The 26667-nt window shown below is 41.9% G+C and overlaps 1 protein-coding gene across 1 annotated transcript in view; it reads right to left on the bottom strand.

Moving 5' to 3' along the window:
• Positions 1-5747: 5747 nt before the first annotated feature.
• Positions 5748-26667, bottom strand: part of LOC135250969 (E3 ubiquitin-protein ligase SH3RF3-like) — a 121102-nt gene continuing 100182 nt past the window's right edge. The window contains exons 6-10 of the mRNA XM_064327862.1: positions 24008-24178; positions 20801-21069; positions 18477-18814; positions 13795-14150; positions 5748-9485 (exon numbers count right to left, since the gene is read on the bottom strand). Of these exons, the coding sequence (XP_064183932.1) occupies positions 9317-9485; positions 13795-14150; positions 18477-18814; positions 20801-21069; positions 24008-24178 (1303 nt within the window). The 3' untranslated portion in view covers positions 5748-9316. The remainder of the gene's footprint in view (positions 9486-13794; positions 14151-18476; positions 18815-20800; positions 21070-24007; positions 24179-26667) is intronic.

Raw genomic sequence — 26667 nt, 5'->3', positions numbered from 1 at the left:
TATTTAAAATTCTATGGTTCAACATATTCAATATGATTAAATAATGAACAGTATTTGATAGTGGAATATTTGTGAAAATGCAAATTGTTGAGGTTAGTCTTCATGTTTGCTTGTGCCAATTCAATTGGCTCCAACCTTGGCACCGTTTCACCTACATTTCGCTCTGAGTGACCTCGTCAGCTGCCTCTAGCACTTTCACAAGGAAACCATTTACTCCACTAAAGAGAGGGACTCAGGCTAGCAGTGCTACCCATTAACTTCTGAAATTACTGATGTTTTTGCATATAGGTCTTCTATATTGTTCCTTTTACAAATCTATAGAAATTGACTGAGTCTCAGACCTAAGCAAGCATTAATTGCTCTTCTGTGGTGGGCAACATATAGTATCGACACATTTGTCTTTTTTCTGCCAGTTGATACTTTTTCTTCTGACCACATTATCATCTTGGAACTTCTGATATTGATTGATTATCAATTTTCAGTTAGGCTTTATGCTGACCTGCCAACCCTGGACAAATTTTATGAGTACCACATCAGCATACACCAAATACAGTAATCATTACTTTGTGAGGAGTGCAAAGAGAATAGTCAGCAAATGGCCAGTCAATTAGAACACAATACATAATATAAGTAAATGAGCAAGATCCACAGCAGTTGTCTCTAATAGAACTATTGCTACAGAAATTTCTCTTGGCTGCATTGTAGAAAGGCTAGCCAGCTTTTTCATTCTTTGGCATCAGTTACACTTAAACAGATTATTAAAAAAGTTTGCTACATACCTGAAACACTGGCCCATGCACCAATATTTTGCCAAGGAAAGGTAATTTTATTTATGTCCCACTAACTTCTGGAAGAGGTCTGGAAAATCACAGACAAGTATAAATATTTCCTCCATCACTAAAGGTAAATTGACAAGAAAAAAAATATCTCATTGGTCAGGCAACAAGATGTCTACTGATTGGTCAATTGTGTAACATCATCCCATTCTGCACTGCCAAAAGTTAAATCTGATCAAACGTGGCCTTGTTAGGTGTGCATGTGTGTGTGATACCTGCAACATTTCCTCAAGAATGATGCGTTTGAGCATGAACATGGCTGCTTTTGCAGATAATTGGACATTGCAAATTAGGGTGGGAATTGGACATGTTCAGCCGCATGTCGAGCTCCAAATTTATTTACAAAATAATAAATGAATAAATAAATAAGCTTTGAAATGTCATTGAAAGCTGAAGCATGCATAAAGCAGAAGACTAGCCTAACTAGGATGACAACCAGACTTAGTTTTAATGCTTTAAAGTTTTAATGGCAGCAGTGTTTATTGACAACCTTACAAGAACCTAGAGCTTTAAAGCCTGTACAAAGTACAAGCACTTTATTAATCTGTATGAGTGTTCATGGCAAACAAGCTCAGTACTGCAGTCACAACAGAATTTAATGAAACACCAGGTGGTGCTAGCAGTCCACTACCAAGCTTCTTAGGAAAACCAGTCACATCCATGTTTCTGTTGCAACAGCAAAGCTGTCTCCATTCTACATAAAATAATTTTATTATGATCTAAAGTCCATTTAATTATTTCATTTTTCTTTGTGAAGGTGGATTGTACCCACATTCGATCTTGTTTATATGCAGGGCATGTATGAAAAAGCAGATACTTCCTACTGCACTGGAGCAAAATCACCCATAACATCCAGATGTTCATAACTCAAAAAATCGAAACTTTCAGGTGTAACAGCTGCTTAAAAAAAGGAGCAGGGTATGTTTCGCGGGACAATGGATTGTTTACCACTTGAAAGAAGTAGACACATTTTTGTTGTACCTTAGTGACCTCCCAACACAGGGGCCAAGTTTTGCTCCCATTTTACATGGCATACGTCTAGCAGGTGATTATAATCTGTGTGAAGTGAAAACTTGTTTCCCAAAATCATGTTCAAGAGTCTATTGATTAACCTCAGTTAGTTTGATTAACCTTTCAATTAGTCCAAAAATGTGTTACCTCTTTTGTGTAATCATTTGCAATATTGCACAATAAGCACAATATTAGCACGGGAATTTTATTGTTCATGGCTATTTTTGACACAATGTGGCTTACGTCTCAGACCTAAGCAAGCATTAATTGCCCCCCCCCCCCCCCCAAATAACAATCCTATCTGCTTCTCAAGTGACATTTACATTGACAGCAGTAACTCAGAATATTGGACAGGAATGATAATTTTGTAAATAATTTGGGTGCCTAAGCCAGGTCAGAGGCGGCTTGTTCAACAATGTGGAACCTTAAACAAGATTTCCTGTACAGGGAGGTTGATGCAAGGCAGTGACACACCTGCAGAACTGCAGTCCATTCCGGGTTATTCAAAGGAAGCTCCATCACACGTTCAACAGCTGTCAAGCCTGTCAGGTTCCACCATAGCTACATCAGATTCAGGTCAGCAGACAATCAGAGGACATCAGATTGAAGCAGACCAGGTTACCAGGGTAACAGACTAAGGTGGAAGAGGCTGGGGTTAGAGTGTGGAACCTAGATCAGAATGAAACCAAAGTCTTGTGTGATACCGTACTTCTGCTTTCTCATTCTTCTAGTCTGTCATGAGTTTTAGGAAACTCTGGCCATAAATACATTGCTTAGATTTTAAATATTCCTATACCAGATATATCACATTGTTGCTTGAGGTGAGTCCCCAAGAGCTTTGAGATCATGAGAGGAAAGCAATCATAGCTACACACGTCATCATTATCACCCCAGTATTCTGTAACTCAGTTACTGTTTTTATCCTCTACTGTAACATCTAACAAACCAGTCGTTTAAATTTAATGATGACCTTGTCAGATGATGAGTACAGCCATATCTCCTCTGCAATTTTTAGTAAATTGTAAAGACAGGTTTTGAAATGCATTTTCAATCAAACATGGTGAAGATGTTAGAGTGTTTGTACATGATTATGACAGTTATCTCTGAAGTTGAATTGAGAGCTCACAACCCTTTGAATTCAGGCAAGAACGATCAGAGCACATTTTAATGAACTCCTGACTGGGATAATCACTAAAATCAGTTCTGTTCAGCATTTGTGACAGTTCCACAACCTTTTCCCAAAGGAAATGACAGACAAAAACTCCCAGCAATTCAGAAAATAGTTTAACTCCACAGGTACTGGTACCTCTTTGTGCCAAAAGATGCTGAAATGGAACTGTTGGTATACAAAAGGATGGCTCTATGAAACTGTCCCAAGGCAGTGGGAGTTAATGTACGAGAACTTGTTTCTGGGACACTAGTTGTGAAAAAAGGTCAAAAGCTCTACTCTGCCAACCTGAGGGATATGGGCTCCAATTCCAGTTTTCACTCAGGGACCTAAGGCTGTACACTTGAGTATGGTTCTGCACAGTTGCTCCAATGCCAAAAGCATTGAATAGATTTTAACCTGCCGAGACTTTTCATTATTATTGGTCTAAAGACGGTGCAACCAGTTATTAAGTTTAAGGGGGTAGTTACTTTTTCACATGGGTGATATGGGTATTTGAACACTTTTTTTATTAAATAAATGAAATAATCATTTAAAAAATGTGTTTTATATTTACTCATGTTCCCTTTGTCTGATATTAAATTTTGTCCTAAAATCTGAAACCATTTAGTGTAACAAATATGCAACAATAGAGGAAATCAGGTAATTACTTTTTCACGGCACTGTACATACATACGTACACACATACATACACACTCACACAAATCACATTCATATCATAATGATACCCACAGAGCCATTTAACCATTAAAGCTATAATTTGTCTTAAAATTATGACATGCCAATGGCACTACCGCATGTACATTTACAAAGTTATAGCAGGTCGACCAGTAATACTGGAAAGTTTGTTTTGGCATTGGAGCAACTGTGCTGAGGTACAGAACCATGCTCAAGTGTACAGCCTTAGGACCCTGAGTGGAGCCTTGTGATTTTTAACTTGATGCCTTGCGGTTTTTTCCCAAAGTTGAATGTTCTGAACAGCTTTGCCCTTGGTCAAACAGCTTGCTTTTCAAAATTCTGGAGGGCAGCCAGAGACCTGAATTGTCTGTGAGAGACAGTGAAATCTTGATCAATATCTGCCGTAGCTACTGACTTAATTTATTTATGATGGTGGTAACAGGCTGAAGGTGAGCCATTTTACAGCCGTAGCCAAATATTGCCAAACCATCGGGGAATAGATCAAGACCACGATGACTTTCAATGCTTCTGTCAACAGCCTCTGGAGGGGAAAAAAAATATATTCCATAAGACTTTCATTGCCTGAATGCTACTGCAGTTTTCAAAACACAACATTGTTACAGTATTTTTTTGAACAGTAAAATGAGGCAAACCTAATACTGTGGTGTTTAGGTTCCATTAAGAAACAGTGAGCTTTCTTCACCTTGAGATTTGTTTACCAGACCTAAGCCAATAGTAATTTCAACCTCCCCTTAACCCTGTGATGCAATTCATATGAACAGAATGACAAATCCTATAACAACGCTCACATCCAAGCAACCTCATTGGCCATCAGGAAACGAAAAAAAATCAACTGCATTTACATTTAGATTGTACATACCGGACAGACATTTCCACTCATTCGTCCGCAGTAATCTGCAGTAAGGAAATGGCTTTGTCATTTTCATTTTCTGGGAGGAAGATGTTGAATTTCTAATTTCGCAGGCTCTCTTGTTGCACATTGGACCGCAAATGTCTATCAAGAAGGCCCAGACAGACCAGTTTGAGAGGAAGGTCCATGACCCCTTCCAGACGTTCCCCAGGGTCAGTTGAAAACAACCTTGCTTCTACCCCCTTACCCAGGCATCTACAGCAGCGTTGAAAAATGAAAACGCGATGTTGAGAAGTGGGTGTGCTTAGCCTGGCCTGCAACTGTCATAGGGTTGGTGGCAGCAGGTTAGCAGTGACAGATTAGTGATTTGATTGGCCGAGGGTGTAGGGGTCACCGACAATGTCAAAGTTTACAGCACTGCCTCCTAGCAGAGCGTACAGTGATGAGAGGGGAGGGCCAAATGGCACAAGGGAAAGGTCACATACTAGTCTGCTCTAATGAGAATTGATAGAGATCTGGAGAAAGGGGGACTGGATCTGACAGGAATGTTTGTTCCTGGAGAGTAACTGGCCCTTTCCGATATGAGGGATGATGAAGATTTCAGTCTCAGGTTTCAGGATTTTATCCAGATTTCTTAAAATTTTGGTGCAAATAATCTCTACTAGCGTATATGCTGTAACTGTGATCCATCGGAACACCAGTAAATATGGAAAATGTGTGTGAACTAAATGCGAAAAAAATCAATAAATCAACTTAAATTTTAGAGTGCAAGGTCAAACTTTTTATCACAATATAATGGTGTTAAATAGATCTTCTAATACAATGTTTGTGTTATTCCCAAAAAAAGGCCATTTGTGGTGCAAATGCATAAACAATCTACAAACCATGAAAGTGCTTATAAAAACAAGAAACTGGATGACAGCTTGGTACCGGCTCCTGTCTCGATTTAAATGACTTCATAAAAATAGTAAATAATCAAAAGTCCTGAATGCCTTGTGGTGATCATTTTCACAAACTGGTTTCTCACACTTAGAAAATATAACCATTTATGACATATCCATATTTATTACTGAGTGACATGGCTCCTATATATATATATACATATATGAGTGTGTGTGTGTGTGTGTGTGTGTGTGTGTGTGTGTGTATACAGTAAATGACAATCACCCATGAATTTTAAAACAAAAGGCATTTATTGCTAAAATGCACTTCACTGAAAAAAACAAACAAACAAATAAACCACAGGTTGTTGATATAAAATGGCAGGTAAATGATCACAAGGCCAAATGCAATATTACCAGATTTGAAAATCAATTCCTCAAAGTGCAGGCTTGGCCTTAAACTCTTGCCAGAATACACTGCAACAATATATATTTATATACTCATATACTTGTTTTCAAGAACGTAAAAGTACTACCAATAATTAAGCATGTGCTTTTGTGGTGATTCGACCCCTTCTCTGTGGCACACACAAGCTCAACACAAGTGTGGAACAGTATGAATGGGTCACAGACACACATAAATGCTGGAGAACAGTAATACCAAAATGGCTGGCAGCTGCAGTGTTCTGTCCCCCCTGCTTGGGTAAGTGTGAGGAAAATGGCATCATTAGATTTTAGATTGTGCCTTACATCCAACAGTCCTAATCATCATAGGCAGAGAATAGAAAAGTAACACAATTCAAGAAATTACTTCAGTCAAAAGAACTGTTTTCAACAAGTCAAGGTCTGATTCATCTCGTGTGCTTAATATTTATGCAAAGGAGTCTGGTTTGGAACTGAAGCGGACATGACCTCAGAACAGCCACAGAGTTCTAGACGCAGACAGAAAGGATCAGTAATGCAAAAAAATGGGTTGGGACCCATAAATCTGTTACCTTTCAGCACCTGCACCCAATTTCCTGTCATTAATGAAGGCTGAAGCTCTCTCCCTCAAAAAGACTAAATAGAAATTATTATTATGGGAGAACAGGACATAGTTTCACTATAAGACCTGTATCTCAGGACAAGATTATCCATCATAATGTCTCTGGTTATTGTATTCCTGGCATGGGAGCTACTGGACCACAGGTCAAATACTCCCATGAGTCCATAACTCAGTCGAACAAGGCCAGACTGCGAGCGAACTATCCAATCTCAATCCACTGCCTCACTTGTAACTACCAGTCCATTTTCTCGATCCAAATTACTCTTTCTGTGAGCCCAAACCATTCCTAGTGAACTATCACCATGATGAGATGTAGAAGTCTCAGTTTCTATTTCCATAAGAGGTGGTGATCATGGTCATTAGAACATAAAAGCATAAGAACACATAATTACAGGAGCATGCTATTCACCCCAGCTAATCCCCTTATCTTCCTACATATTAGAAAGCATCTAGCACTGAGTCAAGCCTGGACTTGAACAAACTAAGGGATTCTACAATGTGACTTGGCAAGCTGTTTCATACATTAACAACTCTCTGGGTAGAAACAGCACTTCTTGATAGACACTTCCCCTAATTTACCTTATTTTACTCATTTCCACCTATCCTACGCCTTTCTGCTGATAGAACTCAACCAAGTCCATTTTATTCATATTATGATTACCAACAAATGTGCGTACAAGTGTTTTAGACTAAAACGTAATCAATCTGAAATAGCTATATTGACTGTACCAGGTTTGTGCCACTCATAAGATGTAACGGGCAAAGGCAAGGTTAAATGAGAGTGAAATCCTGTGACTATAAGGAGGCATGTGGTTTCCCATCAGGAGTACAGCCACTTCATTACTTTTGGCAACATGGCAGGCGTAAGAAATGAAGGACCGTGCCTCATCATTTCATACACAGGAAATTAGCTATTCACACACAGCTCCTCTGTCACAGCTCCTAGTCTCTCAGTCTGCGGGAGGTATCCGACTGCCTGGAATAGTACCAGCACGCTGTCAGACACTCTGTGCCTTGGCAGGGAAACTCACCTCACACCTTCCTGCAACGCACCACAAGGAAGAAAATGTCCTCCTCACACAGACTGAGCAGGAACCAGAATGAAAATGACATCCAGGAGTATTTCTGCTCCTCTTATGACAGTCCTGCCAGCTTTTTCATCAAGCTTGTCAAAGAGCAACAAAAGAACTCCAACCATTTCATTGTATCTACAAGACACATACAGGACAAAGAAATTTATATAGACTAAAACCCCATGCCATGCAGTTAAAAATTCTACTTTTCCCCCAGCCAGTACATAATAACTTCACTGACTATATATCCCAACTTCAGCAACTATTACTACCACACTGTTCCATCTTTTTCATTTTAAAAACGACTTCTGATTACGCCTTTAAAATGTACTCCTGACACTGGACAAGGAACTGTGTCCGCGAACATCCAGGCTGGCCAGATGTACATGGGGGATGTGCTGGGAATTGCTGAAAAGTTGTGCTTGAGACAAAAACTGTGCTGTTAAAGATTTGAGCACTGAAGCGCCATGTGCTCTGCTAGGAACTCCTTGGCTGTCATCTCAACAAGCCATTCTTCCTAAATTGGAGAAGTGCTTATATACTATACCAAGTTTATTTATACATTATTTATTTATTTGTGTATCAGTGCGGGCTTGCCTTTGCTCTTGTAGAAAATGTTGTTTGTGGAAATTGGCTCTGTATTCGTGAGTAACTACTGTTACCATAGATCTCCTGACCAGGTGTCAAGGCCAGTAATGAGCAGCTATCTGAGCAGGGAATCGTGGGCAAGGTTTGTGTACACACCGTGTGAATGTGGATCCCAACAAAGCGATCATCAGCTCACCTGCTGTGTCTACTGTGAGTAACCCACAACCTATGCCTACACCATTTTGATTGTAGTTTACAGATGCATTTATTTCAGAGGTATTTTGCTGACACCCAAAATGTCTGACCCAAGCAGGGGGGTTCTTTCCAGGTTACTGCAGCCGTTTCATAATAACTTACAGTAAAATACAGATGGGGAAAAACACTACATTTGCAAAAGCTTTGAGCTGTCCCATGTGACAGCGGAGGTTAGGTCCCCTGTGCCATGGTGGGAGGCTGGTTCTTGTGTTGGTGGCCCCAGGTTCAAAGGTTCTGCAGGCGGTGGACCACTGTATGGCTGGGGAGTTCAGAGGAGGGTGGGTGAGGGGCGGTGGTTATGTATTCCTGGTCTCTCCGTATTGGACTGCGTGTCTCTCACCAATGGTCAGGGATAAACGCATGTATACGCATGTATGCATTTCATGTGTAATACGGTTACTCTGCTTCTTTTTCTTTTATGGTTTATACCTCTGTGCCACCTGCAAAGTGACCTATACTGCTACCATGTTGATTGTAGTTAAATATACATTTACTTGGGAGGTATTTTGGAACAAAACACATTTGAGTATTTTTTCTTCCCTCCCAGGGGTGTATTTGACCACAACCAAGCCTGGAGAGTTACCTGTGCTTTCTTACTTCAAGGGAGAGAACAACATCACTCCTAATAACGGCAGTGAACTCTTGGGATTTTCCTCTTATCTTTGTGCTCAATTGTGTCATTCTGACGATGTTTGGAGGTCAGGAAAGGCAAGAGGTGCTATTACATGGCCTCTGGGCGCACCCGCATCTGGGCTTTCTTCCGACAGTGAAAGCAGATACACTCACACCAATGGCCCTTTCCATGATGTTTCAAGCGAGGAGCTGAGGGGCAGTTTAGGTAAAGGACCCCTCCTGGGGCTGTCCTGTTGCTGCTTGTGCTCCCTGTAGGGCCCCCCCTAGGGCCTCGCCCTCAGAAACTCTCCACAAAGCTGCCCGGGAAGAGGCCGGTTCGGCCTGTGCGCTGCAGGGTGCCCTTGTACCAGCCGTCCTCTCGCTTCTTGTGCACGAAGACGATGTCGCCTTCCTTCAGCTCGATCTCCGCCTCGCTCTGAGGTGGGTAGGAAACCACCACGCGGTACCTGAGGAGAGATGGCAGATTGAGGGCCCGCATATCACTACCCAGAGCTGAATAATCTACCAATAGCACCTCAAAGAAAAATTCACCCAAAGGCAAGACAATGTTATTTTTACTATCTGGAAACTATAATACATGAAACCAAAAGCATGATAGGTGTAAAACCATACTTGTCAAGATAGTGTTGCTATGAGTGTGCCTTTGACAAATTACTCCTAATGATGTTGGTTTCTTATGGTTAGCTTAGACAAAAATAGAGCTTTTTAGACTCTTCAGTGCAAAACATACATGTATATCACATTTATACTCTCAGCTACTTGTCACTATCTTCGACAATGCAAAATCAATCATCCATCTATGTGCAGGACCTTGTCCTCTGTCAATCAAACAGTGCTTTCTGTTGTAACTGTTGTAAGTGTTCATTTAATCAATTAAAGCAGTTTACTACAACGTTACCTCACTTTGTTTCTTAGGTTTGCATACATTGCATGTCAAAATGTCAAAAAACAAAAACCCGCCGACACTGTGGCTTTCCAAAACCAGGGTTGCCAACCCCTAGTTTAGAATCACCTGGTTATGAAATTTGTGTCAAAAAGTCTTTTTTTAACATTGGAATGTTCTTAAATGACATGGGACTTGTGCATTCCAGAGCAGGGATATTCAAATATTGCCCTCAAGGGCAGCATTACTGCTGGTTTTCATCCATCCCCTCTAATCAGGGACTAATTTAGATCTAAGATACCAGTTGAGTAGAATCTGGCCAATCGGTGACATTAATCACTCAATTACTTCTCAGATAGAAAAGTAAAGCAGCAGTACCACTGGCTTCAAGGGCCAGATTTTAGTATCCCTGTTCCAGAGCTTAGTTACAGTATATCTCAACACTATACACTTTCTGCACATACAGCCCTATAATTCCTATTTCATGTAACTTCCGAAAAGCGGGCATGGAGTTGTTTAATTTCACTGTTCAAACAACAAAAGGTGCCTAAGCGAGATAGGATTTCACAATGGTATGGCCACCCTGCAATGTCTCTGAAATGGCTGAACAACAGAACTGTTGAAAGGGCGGCCTCAGCCGAGAGCACACGGATATTTCATCTCGTTCCCTCGTGCACGAGAATGTAAGAGGTCCCACGCGGTGTTACTCTCACTAAGCATGGTGTTCTGTCGCACTGCAAGCCGGCACGATGCAAACCTGGCAAGTGTCTCCATCTGCTTCTCACGTCCTTACACTCATACAGATGGCAGCAGGAGCCAATACACGCACAGCGTCTGCCCAGTATTCCTGCGTTTCACATATCTGATCACACCCATCGCCCACACCCACGTACACAAAACCAGATATGCCCAGAACGTGGCATTTCTACAAACACTATTCAGGCTTAACAAGATACCTCGTTTTTTATAACCATTTCAGCTACATCTACATCAATATTATTCGATTTTCGAGCACTTTTTAAATCAAAGGCTATCATTAGGAATACCGAGAACTGTCATGCGCATCAGAGGAAGCTAACAATGGATATCAAAAGAACGAAATGCATGTCATTCCTGAATTGATTTTCCATGGCGGGGCTATGGATTTAGTCCCTGTAATTACAGAGTAAAGCCTATATTAGCTCTTGTAAAATTGCAGCTGCGTTCCTGCTGCGCTGGCTGGTTATGCCACAGGCCTTCAGAGGGAGAGGAAAATCGATTGATCATTTTACTCATCACAGACATGAATGATCAGAGCACTTCAGCCCAAAGTGAAAACTTTTTGCAAGGACTGAGATATCCAAACTGAATCTGAAACTCGTCACATCTGTTTATCTGAGCCTGCTGCAGACGCCTGTCACACGATACAGTGGAAAGAAACTGCTCTGCAAATCCATATTCATGGGCAGTGATTTTGTCTGTCCTGGAGTTCAGAATTTCAAATTGCTTGATCCGTGTGACACTTGTAGTCAATGGTAGCACTTGCAGGCCACCTATTTAGCTGTTCATGAGGCCTTACACTTCCATCACTGCTCTATATCCTTCTGACAGGTTCGCAGTGGTTATTATATCATGGTTTGATTAAGTACTCAAATCTGATTGGTCTAAAGGGTATCTGATTATTTTCCTATATCCTGCAAGGAGAAACAGTGGCATAATGCATCGCTATGAAGTAGGAAAAGTAGTGAGTAGTTATGAGGTAACTAATTCCAGCAAAGTGACCTTTTCAAATTTCCATATCAAGTTCCATTTAATAAGCAAGGCTCTTTAATGTTGACAACTGAAATACCAACAAAAAAGTTAAAAATTACCTGTAGAAACAACACAACACTACAGCAATGTTGTTTAATTGTACTTGAATACTGAACTATTTTGATTGGAAGCAGACATAATGTAAGTGGAATAAAGCACTCCCAGTTGTGCAGTTGTATGAACATAAACCCAATCAGGGGTGTGCGATACAAGCCTTTAGTCACCCCCACAAATCGGTGGTAGTAAACACAAGCTAGTGCCGCAGACTGCAATGTATCCTAAAGATTATACTCAAGTATTAGAGTGAACCGGAACAGTTTATAGAGCTGACAGAAAACTAAAACTAAGGTACCTGGCTGGAACAAAAGCCAGAACACAGACCAGCCCTCCAGGACCGGAGCTCTGCTTTATAGCTAATTGTTTAAGGATGGCATCTGGAAGTTCTACTGAAGATGGTGTCTTACCTTTGTCTTGGAAGGACTATGCATCACCTCCACTATAAAATGTTCAGTATTAAATGTGACACAGTGCACATTTAGAGTATGGGTGATCCCTATTGGGCTTCTACAAACTATATGAGTCGTGCTAACACTGAACTTTTTACTGTGTGTGTATGCAAACAGAGTGAAACACGCAGTCAGCAGCCTCCTCCCCTGCTGACGAACATATTTTCTGGAGTTACTGTGGTGTGAAGTCAGCGGAGCGTGTCACATACACAATACAAAACATGTATTGTCATTTCATGAAATCTTCCAGACAATTTAGTAAGGGTTGAGGAGGGGGGACAAATCCATTAAAATTTCAGCCAACTCAGGAAATTAAGTGAAACACAATTAACTGAATTGAACTGAAAATCCGCACCGAATCTTATGGAAAGTTTCCAATTCAGTACTGACTGAAAAAAAAAGAATTAAAATGAAATTGACCTTCTGGAATTAATTCTCTGGTGAGCTGTGCCCAGGGCTGGGTGGTATTTCAAATGCATGTATCTGAAATATGTATTTGTATGCATGCACTTCACCAGTATACCAGTTGCTGGCCCCTTTTTGTGTGGTTTATACAGTACCTCTGTGTTGCCTGCAAAGCTACATACCCGTCCGCTATTATCAATGTAGTTGAGACACATTTATTTGGGAGGTATCTTGCATGATGTAACAAAATACACTTCGGTGTACTTTTGCCCGTCCCTAGCTACGGTGCAGTGGAAGAGGGTCCTGCCATCCATGTCTGGGAGTAGCTTTAGTGTACTGAGGGGATAAGGGCTGCAATGATTCCTCTTCATTAGAGACAGAGACAGCAGTGGTCAGCCAAGAGAACCTAGGACGGCTGCACCTCAACAGTCCGACCACCGTTATCCATCACTGAAGCCAGACACGCCTTCTCCTCCAGGCCCAAACTCACAGGTCCATTAAGGAAACAAGCTCAGGCCAGCCAGTCCTGCCAATCCTACTGTTTCAAACTATTAATAAGAGCTGTCAGCAATTAAACAAACAAATCAGTACGTAGATAAGAACTTAAGAAAGCATCCTTCCAAGAACATGCCATTCAGCCCAGCTAAATTCATCATTTACTGACAAACTTCAAAACCACAAGGATCAATCTTTGTCAATATAACATAACATCACAAGCTGTTCCATGCATAGAAAACTTTGTTAAAAAAACTTCCTAATATTGTCTATTTCCCAGCTGCAAATCCTGAGAAATCATTTGTTAATCACTTTTATGAATATAAAACCAAATAAGTTAGTTTTTTTGCCAGGACTGAAATTTTAAGGAACATTTGCTCATAACTGTAACATTTTGCACCAGGAACCTCCGTCGCTTTTCACTTTCTTCCCTATGAAAACCAGCAAAGACAGTGACATGTAATGTAGGGTCTGTGTATCCGTATTTGAACTGTGTATTTGTGAGAATATTTCATACTATTTTCATACACAACACAGATTGCTCACCCCTATGTGGTTTACACCTCTGTGACACCTTCAAAGCAACTTACACTTCCACCATTTTAAATGTATTTTACAAATACACTTTGGGGTGACTGTTGACTGTTTCAGGAGGAGGGCGTGACTGAGACCCACCTCTCCCGGGACAGAGGCTTCGGCTCGGGGCGGAGGGCGAGCAGCGAGGAGCAGGGCTGGCGGGAGGGGGGCGAGACGGAGAAGTTGAGGTCCAAGGAGCCGGACTTCCTGTGCAGGGGCTCCATGCCCATGGCCCCCTGCATCTCGCTCTCGATGGGGCAGGACCCGGCGCGGCCGTGGCCTGAAGCCGGGTGCAGCTCGGGCCCCAGGGCCCCCATGGCGCCCTGAACCGGGGGCTCGGGCCCCGCCTGCGGCTGGGGCTCGTGTGTGGGGGACACGGAGGGGGGCGAACGAGACTTCTTCTTCGCCGCTGCCCCAGAAAGAAGCTTCAGCAGGCCTCCACTCTTCTTCTCTTTCTGCAGAGAGAGGGATCACATACTGTTGCTGAACACAGCAGAAAACACACACACACATATACACACACACACACACATACAATTACATACACGTACACACACAGTGCTAAAACATTCCGCATTCATACATACTGGAAATGGCCAGTCAGACCGTAAATGTTATTATGATGGTGAATCTCTGTCTGTCTCAGTAGACATTGGTTTTCTGTCATTATAATCAATAGACATTTTTGGCATATGATTTTGACAGTGAGCTAATGTTATTAAAATAATTGATTTTACAAGAGCACTGAAACAAACTCACAAAGTACATATGCTGTTCTGTTTCATAATTCTGTACTCTAAAATACTATATTTAATATATTGATTTGTGCATTGGAATGACTTAATGAGGCTTCACTCACTTTATCTATTTGAAAAAATACATGATTCCCTCATCTACCAATTAAAATGCTGAACCTAGCTAATATGAAAAAATGCTGATAACGATTACTCATAAGCATCCATGTTTAAATGTCGATATTCTGTAGTACATAACAGACGGAGAACACCATTTCCTTTACTCAAGTCACTTTCATTGACGTGCACCTTTTTGATATTCTATGCACTTCATTTTTGCTCCCTGCTCCAAGAAGGGATCACAACAGTCAGAACATGCTGTCTCTGGTGCAGTACACAGACTGACCACTAGGTGGCTTGATGCACACCACAAGGATACACTTACAGTACAGACCTATCCCAGGGAAAATAGTTTCTTTCTCTGAAATGGTAGCATGAAATAACATATATAGATAACAACAGCTCACTAACTTTTTGGAGAAAATATTTTAAATTTGGTTTAAATACTGAAATTTTCATGCCAGTTGAAACAAAAAGTCACAAGACATGGCGTAACGAGTCTTACTGGATAGTAACTTCTCACAGCTCACTGAGGAAGCTGACAATCCCCCTCAAGGTGATGCATGTCCACATTTACTTACAAAAACTACAGCCCACAGTGGATGTCAGTTGTTTAATCAACTGCTGTTAATGATGCCCACAATCATCGACAGCACTAAGTCGCTCTGGATAAGAGCACCTGTGAAATGGCTGCAAAGTACCAGTATACACATATGGTGTGGCTTTGAACATTTACACAGGATAGCTGCATCAAAGTAGCCAATACACATATTTCTACTAAAAACAATCATCAGTAGGTGTGCGAATGAGGATAAACTAACGCTGGAGCCAAACACTTGGAATGTCAAGGTCTCCAAAAAAAATAATAAAAAATGCCAAGGGAGACCGACTGGCTGCAATGTGGAGGACACCAAGAGGACATTCAGCACAGAGCCACATTTATCTTTGGAAGTGTTACGCCACAGGGAGCTGAACAGTAACAGTGAGTTTTTCTTCCAGTCTGGCTCTGTACGCTGTCCCATTGCAAACAGAGGGAAGACGTGCTTACAGCTGAGGCCTTGCATACAGATGAGCTCTGTGTTTACCCGAAGCGTGCCGGCCTCTGTCAGTGTGGAGAGGGAGCGACCCTGGCGCGGAATGCTTGTGATGGACAGGGATGCCGAGAATGCCCACATGCCTAGAATGCCTAGCCTGAGACCCATGCCACTGACATGAAACAGACAAAACAACTGACTGAAGGTGGACAAAAAAAAAATTAACATTTTCTAGTGGGTACTGAATCGTTTCTGCTATCCTTGGCACATGACAGTACAGTTTCACAGCAAGCATTAAATAAAATAAAAATTTTCTTGGCTCCATCTTCACATAACGTGTTGGTCAGGGAGATTCAAAATGAGCTGATTGTCTGTTGCCAAATCTATCTCACTCCGTCAGTCTGGATAAGTACATTTTGGGTATACAGTGTTGTAAAGTAACTCCAAGGCTAACTGTTGGACATACTAAAGCAATTGTAAAATTATTATTATTATTATTATTATTATTATACTTTTATATGGTATATGGCTCTTTGATGTGGCTTTATGACATAAGACGTTCAACACAAATTTATTTTTTACAATAAGCACACCAATAACTGCACCCTTAGTGCAAGCTGGAACATTCCAACAAATAACTGAAAATGTAATTAAATAGTAACTGTAATTCACACTTACAGACACCAATAAACCCAGTTCCATCCCAGAAACCACACTACATACAGGATAGGTTTATGACCCATATAATTAATGTTGTGGAAAATACCTCATGGAGAGACTCGAAGTGCAGCTCTGTAGCTTTGCGAGGTGTGTGTATAGAGCATCAATCCATGTCTCAGCGTGTCCCAGGGGAAGGGTTTCTCCTCGAAATGACCTTGCATCCCTCGCTATTGTCTGCTGCCTTTACCACACACAATTCACTATTCCTGATTTAAGCCTATGTAACTTGACCAAACAACAATTGCCATTTTTAAGAGAGCAATTTTAAATTAATCCTTTCAACAAAATGAAGAACATGAACAATCTAGCAGCAGGAATAGTAATCATGCAATCTCTGCTGGTGAGCATAGCCCCTTACCCATGGAACTGTAAAGAGCTGGCACAATTAACCTGTATTCACAGATGGATATTTGCTCTGCTTAGGGGAATAGAGCCATTGTTCTGCCCTGCATTTAGACTTGAAACCCTCCTGATTACAAGCCTGGTGCCTTAAGCCTCGTTTTTCCACCACCTTTTCTGTGAGCTGCGTGCTTTCACTAGAGGTGTGTTAGAGCTCATTCATGGTGCATAATCAACACTGAGACATCTAGCAGCAGAGGAGCAAGGGCATAGACTGAATGTGTCAGTTTCCCTTTCAAGATTCTTCACAGATCTCCCTCCTGCATTTTACTGTTCATTTTCTCCAATCTCATAGGGGAACTTTAAACCTATTCAATGGTATTTCTTTTATTGCCCCGCCGCCCCCCCCCAAACAGTTAGTAGGTTAGAAAAAGTTTATTTCTTTAATTGTGGTTGTCTCAATAAATTACGAATCATGTTCTGCAGCCAAAACACGCTGGAACTTGCACAGGGTACCTGTTGTTTAAAAAGATACGCTGCAACCAAAAGGGCACTTTTGCTGTCTCTGGGCAGGGGGCATGTGCATCATCACATGTTGGTGTCTGTCTGCGCATGTGCATGTGCCCGGTTATAGTACGGAACAGAAAAAAGGTCCCTGCTTGTACACACACGTGATTCTCTACCATCAAGCCTGTTAAAATCTGGCTGCCACAGACAATAAACTGCTCCACAGCAGATATTTTGTACCGAGTGATTTTTAAGATGCTGATAAACACCAGGCGGATGCAGACAGCTTAGAATTGGTGATTTGCAAGCAACACAAAGCAGCGGGACAATGAGATACACAATGAGGGCAGCTGAACCAACCAAAAATTGTTAGCTTCTACAGTCTGTAAGAAGACAGTTTACACAATGCACAGTAGCCACAACAGTCACTGCAAATACCAATATGCTCGACAAGATATGCTACCATACCAGAGCCTTGAGTCATTAAGTGGGATGGGATTCATGAAATATTTTGTCACTGAAAATCAAAACAGATTTCATTTCCAAATTATTAATATGTGAGGTAAACTAATGGAGGATTGAAAAATGACTTCTGAATACAATGCTCTGATACTGAATAGAAGACTAATTGGCCAGACCCAGCTGGCCTACACCTCCCCTGTTATCAGAACCATTGCCACGGCTACTGATATACAATGAGCTAGTATTGCTTGTGCCAACAGCACTGACAGTTCCTTTATTTGTATAACGAGTCTGTCTGAACATCTGCTCGAAGCTGACATTCTTATAACGCAAACCCATTATGAGCATTCAAATCTGTATCCCTGACAGAACCACAGCGAATAAGAGAATGGCTGCTTTGAAGACTCATCAGTGCATCTGTGCTCAGCAATCGACCATCAAGGACAGAGAGACAGCAAATGCAGACTCACTGAAACAGGAAATGCGGACACAAAGGCCAGGATACAATCAACATTTCTCCTTTGACTTAATTAAATACAAGTCTTGGATTTATTTTCTTAACAAATGTAGTTTAGCAGATTCACCTAAATCAACCCAAAATTAACTTGACAAACTCTTTTCACATAGAAAAAGGACATTCACATTTTCTTGCAAAGTTAAGGATAAATGATGATTATATCCAGGTCTAACAAGTGGCACATAAATAGACAGAGACAGGAAATGAGGGATGTAGTCTCAGGAAGCAAGGGCCGCAGAGACAGGAAGCAAGAGATGCAAGTACAGGAAGTGAGGGACGAAGAGATAGGAAGCAAGTTACGCAAAAACAGGACACACAGGTCACAGAGACAGAAAGTGATGGACTCACCTTTTCAGCTTTCTTCTCCTCTAGTTTGGGCAGGCTGGCAGTGGCGCCCTGCGGGTGGGCAGGGGAGGGGGGGGCCTGCGGAAAGCCAGCCGACGCCTCGCCATTGAGGTGGGCGGCGCTGACGTTGGGCGGGGTGATGGCGGAGGCGGCCGAACTGAGGGGGATGGCGGGTCGGATGGAAGCGGGGGACAGGGAGGGGGGCTGGTGAGAGTGCTGGGGAGACACCATGGAGAGAGGACGAGAAGAGGGCCCAGGAGAGCGGGTGGGGGAGCCGTGGGGACGCAGAGGGGGGACAGCAGCAGTGGGACGCTCCAGACTGCCTGCAGGAGGACTGTGCACTGGCAGAACAGAACAGGAGAACAAGAAATCATTCATAAAATCAGGCCTTCATTCAGCCATTCAATCTGTCTTCCCAGAATTTGAGCAGATGATTTCATTTGCACTGTGGTCAGTGATTGTTTTAAGTACGAGATCAGCTCAAGTTTCACTCCTTTACAGCCAGTTGTAGTGCTGTTTGGGAAATGAGAATTTGTTTTAAAATACGACAATTTCCAAATCCAGTTGTTTTAACAGCTTAAAGGCTTAAATAGAGCACCATCAAAATGGACAAGGATTGGCCACATTTGGTATCTGGCAACCTTGGTGCTAGCTCATTACCAGACAGTTTCGACCATTGGAACAAGTTTTCGCACCATGAGCCTCCCAAGAATATTTCACAATTAATCAGAACCTCCTCGCCAGAACCTCAGATCTCTGAACAACATTTAACGTAATATATCAAATGTTAGTCTTGCAGTGAGCACTTTTCAAGTGTGAAACGTCGCATACATTTCAACAGGCTGATATTTGTTGCCACTACTGCTCACTTTAAGTCAGGTGGAACTGCTCCATATTTTGGTTGAGACATTAGGTGTAACAAGTCCTTCCACAGACAAAATGGATCTGCTAATAAATGTCAAGTGCCTATTTAAAGCTACTGGACTTGATGCACAAACTGTGTGTGTTCGTCCTGGCATGGTAGATGGGGAAGACACTGGTGTTGTCTGAAAAGCAATAATTATAGTGTTGAAAACCCAAACTCCAAAATCTGATTTATTTATTATTGATATACTGTTATCTATCCTTTAGCATGCCTCCCAACCTCCATAAAATCAAAAACCCATGACTTGGAATGTCGTTATGACTGAAATGTGCGATAGTTTGTGTGTTAAGAGCATTTAGGGTTGTCTATCAAATACCATTTGGGTTCTACAACATTCAAGCCCAATATGTGAACTCTCAACTCTCCACAGCCACAAACACAACCTTGTCCGATGTTGCTCCTTGTCCTTTGATTTCTAACAGTTTTAGACTTCTTTTAATGCATACTTTGATCACAGCCAATGCATGTCATTTTCAAGATATCAAATGAGCTCTGTTTCCTGTCCTGGCCCATCCAGCAGTGTGAATGGAGAGGACGGAAACAAGTTAGCACCAGTCTGCAGGGATGCTATTACCTTATTCCCCTGAGTAACAAAAACCAGGCGTGGAGTTTGACAAGCAGGGAGTGAGAGAGGACAGAAATGCTAAAGCCTATCACAATGCCTCTGTAACATGTAAAACAAAGAACCCAACAAGCCCACATGATGTCATATTCACAGGCGTGTTGGGAATAACCAGGTTTATTCAAAATTCCCAGAGGTGGGAGGTGGGAGGGAGGAGGGGGGGGTGGTGGAGCAGACACTCATATGGTGTAACTGGCCTACTGTATATTTATTAGTTTGTCCTGGGAATTATGCATGGATAACACCGTATCTGCTTGTACAGAAGCCTCCTGATCTTATTGTTCTCTGAAGAATTAACAGAGCTATTGGAAAAGGAAAGAAAAAAGGAAAGAGGATGACAAACACTAGCAAACTTGATGAAACCCACACATGGTTAAAGTTCTGTCTGTAAACAAGAACGATTGTATCATTTCAATTAGTGCTGCAAAACTGCAATTTCATGAAAATTTACTAAAGAGAGGATAAAATTCACATAGAAGCTGACCATTTTAGTAGTCTATAAAATCTGTGCTGGAATATAACACGGGAACTCCTGTTACCTGTAACCTGTAGTTAATAAAAAACTGAGTACAGAGGGAAGGTAGAAGCTGACCATCTGGTTAGTCCATAAAACTGGACGAATGGAACATGGGAGCGCACCATCTGGTAATTCTATAAAATCCATGGACAAATGGAAGGCAGGCAGGATTTGACCATCTGGTTAATCTATAAAATCCGTGTACAGATGGAATGCAGAAGCAGACCATCTGGTTTGTCTATAAGATCTGCGGTTGAACTCACCCAGCTGCATGGCGGTGCGGGTCTGGCCAGAGGTCTGCTGGCTGCGCAAGCAGTTTTTTAGATGCAGCGCTGCAGGCTGCAGCTGCGGAGAGGAAGAAGAGGAGGAGGAGGGGGAGGCAGCGTTGGCCAACGGAGGGATGGAACGTGAGGAGGACCCCAGAAGCACTGGGCTGGAGGGCCCAGGAGACCCAGGGGAGCTGGGAACCACCTTGGCCACCGGGGCCGAACTGGAGAGACACGCCCGGGATTGCCCCATAGCAAACGGGGCCCTGGGGGAGAGAAGAGACGAGTGACAACCTCAAAAAACAGCCTAAACAGTTCATTCTTATTATGATGTATTCTTATGTGGCCATTTTTAGTATGTAGTCATATATATTCTTATGTATTTTTACCTTCTTCAAATAAAAATTTAACATCTTCATAATTTTTATTTTCTTTTAATGATTAAACATCCATTACATCAAAATTATTACGACATTAATATATGCAGCAACCTCGTAAACATATTTCATTCAGCCAACGTTATACTACTGCCGCTGCCTCTTTAATCTTTGTATCCCTTTGGCTACATATTGACATCTTGTCACTGTAGGAAGAAATATGGTGCGTGTGAATGTCGGCTGAAGAGTAAAACGGTTTCTGAAATCGACTAAGTCATCTCTGCCCATTGGCTACAGCTGGGGTTTTCTGGGTGACTTTATCCAATTATGACACAGGAACTGGATGTTAATTAATAATTCAACAAAGTTTGTGTAAAATGGCTGGTGCTTGAAGGTTGTGAAGATTAAAAGCTAAGAGGCCCTTAATTAAACTGAATTGTGGGGAAGAATGTGGCTGAAGGAGCCAGACTAATTAGCTAAGATGGCTGGGCTACACTCACTTCTACAGTTCAGTATATAAACTGTGAGTGGATTTACACCTGTCTCAACACACTTTAAACCCAGACAGCGGCTCTTCTTTGAGAAGTCTTCAGTGTGAAATCTGCTAGATGAATTACGGTCATGTGAGCTAGCAGTAGAGCCGTATAAATGCTTTTACTTCAACCGCTAATAATCTGGACCTGTTTTTTGATAGTTTGTGGGACTGACAAGCATGTAAACAGAAAGATGAATAACCTAGCAGCAGATTGGTCAATAAACTGTGGCTTTACCTCCCTGACCATTTTTGTGTATTTGTATCACAAAAAATAAGACGCATTTGTAATACTTCTTGTTATCAGCATTATTTATATATACAAAGCTTTTTGGCATATTTCATGAAAACAAAACAACAAAAAATCTCAGAACAATGAGCGTGCTAAAATCGTCTAAGGATTTTTGGTCATGTATTATTGCAAGAATCTTCTAAGCTGCAAGGCAAGGGGTACAGTGACACCAGTGATTTGTATGAGCGTTAAATGAATAAAATCGCCCAAATTTGTAAATGCGGTCTAAAGCAGGCAAAACAAAAGCCTTTCAGGATGTCTTTGAACTGATGTAATGTGGCTGTAATTTCGTACGGCGATGCCAATTTAACCCGACACGGAGTCCTCTGAAGATGAAAATGTGAGACTTTCGCCAATTAGTCATTTCTAAAAATGCGCGCCTTTTTCCTGGATTGTGTCCAATTACACAGAATTCTTCTAAGTGAGACACAGAGAAGATTGCATCTTTCCCACCTCTTTCTTCTCTGTTATGTTAAGAACCCACCTTAGGGACTTAGCTTCCCTGAACTAAGAGAATGGTATATGCGTTCACTCAGTCACATGTTCCACCTGCCAATGGTGTACGTGCACATGTGTATGTGCATGTATGCGTGCATGTGTGAGTGTGTGTGCGTGTGCATGCTCATATGCCTGTATGTGGGTATACTGGTAATTATGTGTGTATGTGTTCATATGCTAGTGTGTTATGTACATGTGTTTGTCCATGTGAGCATGTGGGTGTGCATATGTATGCATCTGTGTGTGTGTGTGTGCTTGCGCGCATGTGTGTGTGTGTGTGTGCAGAACAAAAGTACGCAAGGGAATACCAGCTCTACCCACACACTCATTATCATATTGAGAGCTTTTCTGAGATTCAGAGCAAACTCCAGCACTCTCCCTTCTGTTTGCACTCTTCCAGAAGGCACGTACAGCACATCCCTGTATTCCAGCCACTGATTAAACTTCCAGAAGCAGTCTGTCCTGGCTTCAAGTCTTTAAAATTGCATAACAATGTCCTTTTCAGTGCTCTGAGCAACCAGTTACTGTGGGTGGATTTGGAGGAAATTTGGGGTTTGCGTATGCTTTTCTATACAAAGGAAATGGCATCAAAGCCAAAAGCACACTAAATAAATATGAAAACCATGGCTAAGGCTGTCAATTTCACATGAATGCATTGGCAGAGATGGCTGCTTCTCAGATATAATTCCGATGACAACAGGGCTCTTAAATTAAAGATTATTAAGTAACTGCAAAGGCTTCATTACAATGATGCTCACAAATTTGGCCAGGATTCAGTCTGGTACTGTACCGGAACTTTTCAGCAGCAATGAGGAAAGAGTTTGCAATAGTTGCAAGTACTCTTGTGCAATCCGCCAGTGTCTTAAATTGCCAGTACAACACTTCATAGCTCAGCTGAGGATTAGTTAAGAGAACGCAAAATACTGAAGGGTCCTGCAGCTGTTGGCCTACTGTAATGGCCGTTTACGAAACGGTGGTGTGTGATAGCAGTCTGGTAAGCGAGCGCCACCTGAAGTGATCCTCTCAAAAGAGGCAACCATTAAGAAACCCCCTCCGATTTCAGGAGCTTTTTCTACACCCACTGACCCCCTGCAGGCCGCGATTCGCTTCTACTGAGTGTGTTTTTTTCCCCTCCTTTCTCGCGGCGTGTCAGGCGGCTGTGAGCCGCTCGCAGGCGATAAGTTAATCAGCCGGCGTGGGGCAGGGGGCTATTACCTCCATCCCATATATTCCAATCATCATGTGGCAGCACAATTTCAGCCGCCTGGCCTCCATTGTTAAGGGCGGGCTTAACGGGGCCCGAGAGGACCTCGCGGATTCATCGATATTTCCCCCGTTATTCGCAAACTCTGGCCCCACGTCCTAAAACAGCCCCACTGCAACATATCTATCGAGCCTCTTCATATTGTATTATTACATTCGAAGATGGAAGGAAGGATACGCCTTGAGCTTTCAGTGTCTCCTGTATCCCATTGGCTGCGGGAAGCAGGGAAGAGGCCTGTTACCTGGAGACGGGGGTGACGTAGTTCCCGGGGAAGACCCCAGAGCCGCCTGTGCAGAGGGAGGTGCCCTTGAACCAGCCGTCCTGGCACTTCTCTGTTACCCGGTACATCTCGCCCTTCCGTAGCTCTAGCTCATCGGCCTTCTGGGGCTTGTAGGCATACAAAGCCAGATATCTGTTTGAGGGAATAGACACAGCCAAAGTCATGAGTTAACCTGCGTGAAAAGGAACATATTTCACAGGAGTTCTTGTCCATATTCATTTGTTATGTACTGATAGGTTAATTGGCGTTTACAGTGATGTGTGTATAATATTCTGTATAATATATTTTCTGATAACAGTAATGAGTATAAAATTTATGTAAATAATGCTTTATGTACCAATGTAATGCATAGTCATAAAATGCCATTCTGTGTAACCAACAGAAAAAATGGGTACACATTCCACACATAAAATTCCATGTCATTAATTGTACCCAATAAAAATAATTTCAAATTTGATATTTGTAAACCTTTTAGATACACGATTGACTTAATATAGCTGGAAAAACAACTGGTTGTTAAATTTGTTTGCTCAAGGAAAGTTGGTTGGTGTAGCCACAGGACAAAATCCTATTCAGCTAATTAGTTAGCTTTATCAACAGAAAATGAGTGCCTTTACAGGATCTCCATGTATTTGTCTGACCTTTACAGTCAGTACAACAGCAGTTAGCTAAGATTGTTTCTAAAATCACAGATATACTTAATTGTGTGATCTAAATAAATCTAAATACCAGGCCAACACTGTAGGAATACACCATGTCATTGTGTATAAAAAATGTACAATTTACAATCTAGTCATTTGGCAGATGCTTTTAGCCAAAATGATGTAGAGATTTCACTAGCTAACCATAGGCAAAGTGGTTAACTAGTGAAAATCATATCCTAGGTGCAATTGCCAAGGTGCATACCTAATGACCTGCTAGGTAAGGTTTCATTTTTTATTTTAAATTGAAACATTCAGGTGTGGTCTGAAAATGTGACAGGAAACATACAATAGATTTGCCTTCCTGACTGACTGGGGAAGGTTGTTCCACCATTGGGGTATGAAGGCCAAGACTGTGAGGAGCAGGATCTGGCTGCTCCAAGAGATGGGACAGTCAGCTGATGAGGGGATGCTACACGGATTGGTCTGGTTTAAGTGTATGACTGTAGGGCCAGCCATGGTAATACACTGCAACCAATATATTCAATTTCTAAAATGCAACAGTGTTACAATTGTAAAAGGGACAAAATTGTATTGTTCATCATACTACAATTTTGAATTTCTCAACTAGTACACATTCTATAGTAGTCTATATGTTAAACCAAATCATAAATAAAAATCATATAAATCAATATAGATACTGATAATGTGATAGTGTACTAGATCACAGGGTTTTGGGGGTATTAACTCTTTATCTTTATACCCTGGCTTTTCTATACTTCTGCCTGAACAGTAACAGCTGTTTGTATCCTCTCAAAATGTCTCAGGCGCACGGGGAAAATAGGAATCCTCTGATTGTAAACCCATTGGAATAAAGAAAGGGCTTCCTGGTTTACTGTAGAGGCAGACATGAACACCAGGGATGCAATAAATCCATGAAATGTTTTGGCAGTGTGTTGTCACCCCCAGGGCACTGTTCCGTTCGCTGGCAGGTTCAAGCACACTGACTACAAACACGCTTGACAGAGCATGGAGAGCAAAACACTTTCATCAGACTGCGTTTTCCCCATGGAGCTGTGCCCGTCTTACAGAAAAGAACGGGAGAGCAACAAGCAGCCTCTCTAAGGCTTGGACCCAAATGGCTAATGCAAATCTTCAGGGTAGCTATGGCAACAGGTGGGTTTCACCGGAACAACAGAGAAGGTCACCAGGGTAGGAGATGGATGCGTCCTTCACAATGATGGGACGCTTCTCTCTAGTACAGGGATGGTTGCAATAAACAGGCAGCTTGCGTCTTTCACTGGAGATCACGGTTCACGGGGAAAATATAATATTAAAACAAGACAGAACCACTCCACTGTACAATATTCCCACACCAATCTCCATCACTCACTCTCTGGTGCATAAGATTCCATCACCTAGATTCATATTCAATTCAAAAGTTCCGCGGTCCAGTACACAAAAGTGCAAACTCAACAAAGCCAGAAGTAAAAGGAACACCACTGCTGTCCCTTGTTCAAGTTAAGAGCTGAAACTGGAATGGCTGGCTCATTTTAGAATCTGAGTGAATCTTCTTCTGTAGAGCCAAAAGAGGGGTAATCACCTCAGCATGCTATCATTAACAGGGCTGGCCTGCTTACAAGTGAGCTGTGGGTGAGAGCTGGCCCTAGCTGGCAAGATTCAGATCAGCATTCAGCTAATGCTGAAGTGTAACTGATACTGGAGCATGATGCTGTGGCAGATTGAATTGAAGAATAAGAAACTGATATGTTAGGTAGGAGTAAGTTAATGGCCAGAGAGGACATTTCAAAGGTTTTCTGTGAGGAACAACCATCAAATAATCTAAAAGTCCAACTTAATGTCCTGTATGTCTGTTGTTATCAAACACTTGTTAATGACAGCCAAAGATTGCTACCAACTACATTAATAACGGAAAGTACATGCAGTTGAATCCTTAAATGCAGTTACACATGCTTTCTA

The sequence above is a fragment of the Anguilla rostrata genome, chromosome 3 (assembly GCF_018555375.3).
Source record: "Anguilla rostrata isolate EN2019 chromosome 3, ASM1855537v3, whole genome shotgun sequence".
NCBI classification, from domain to species: Eukaryota; Metazoa; Chordata; class Actinopteri; order Anguilliformes; family Anguillidae; genus Anguilla; species Anguilla rostrata.
Note: the sequence above shows the minus strand (reverse complement) of the source record. Positions and strands in the feature narration are given on the sequence as shown.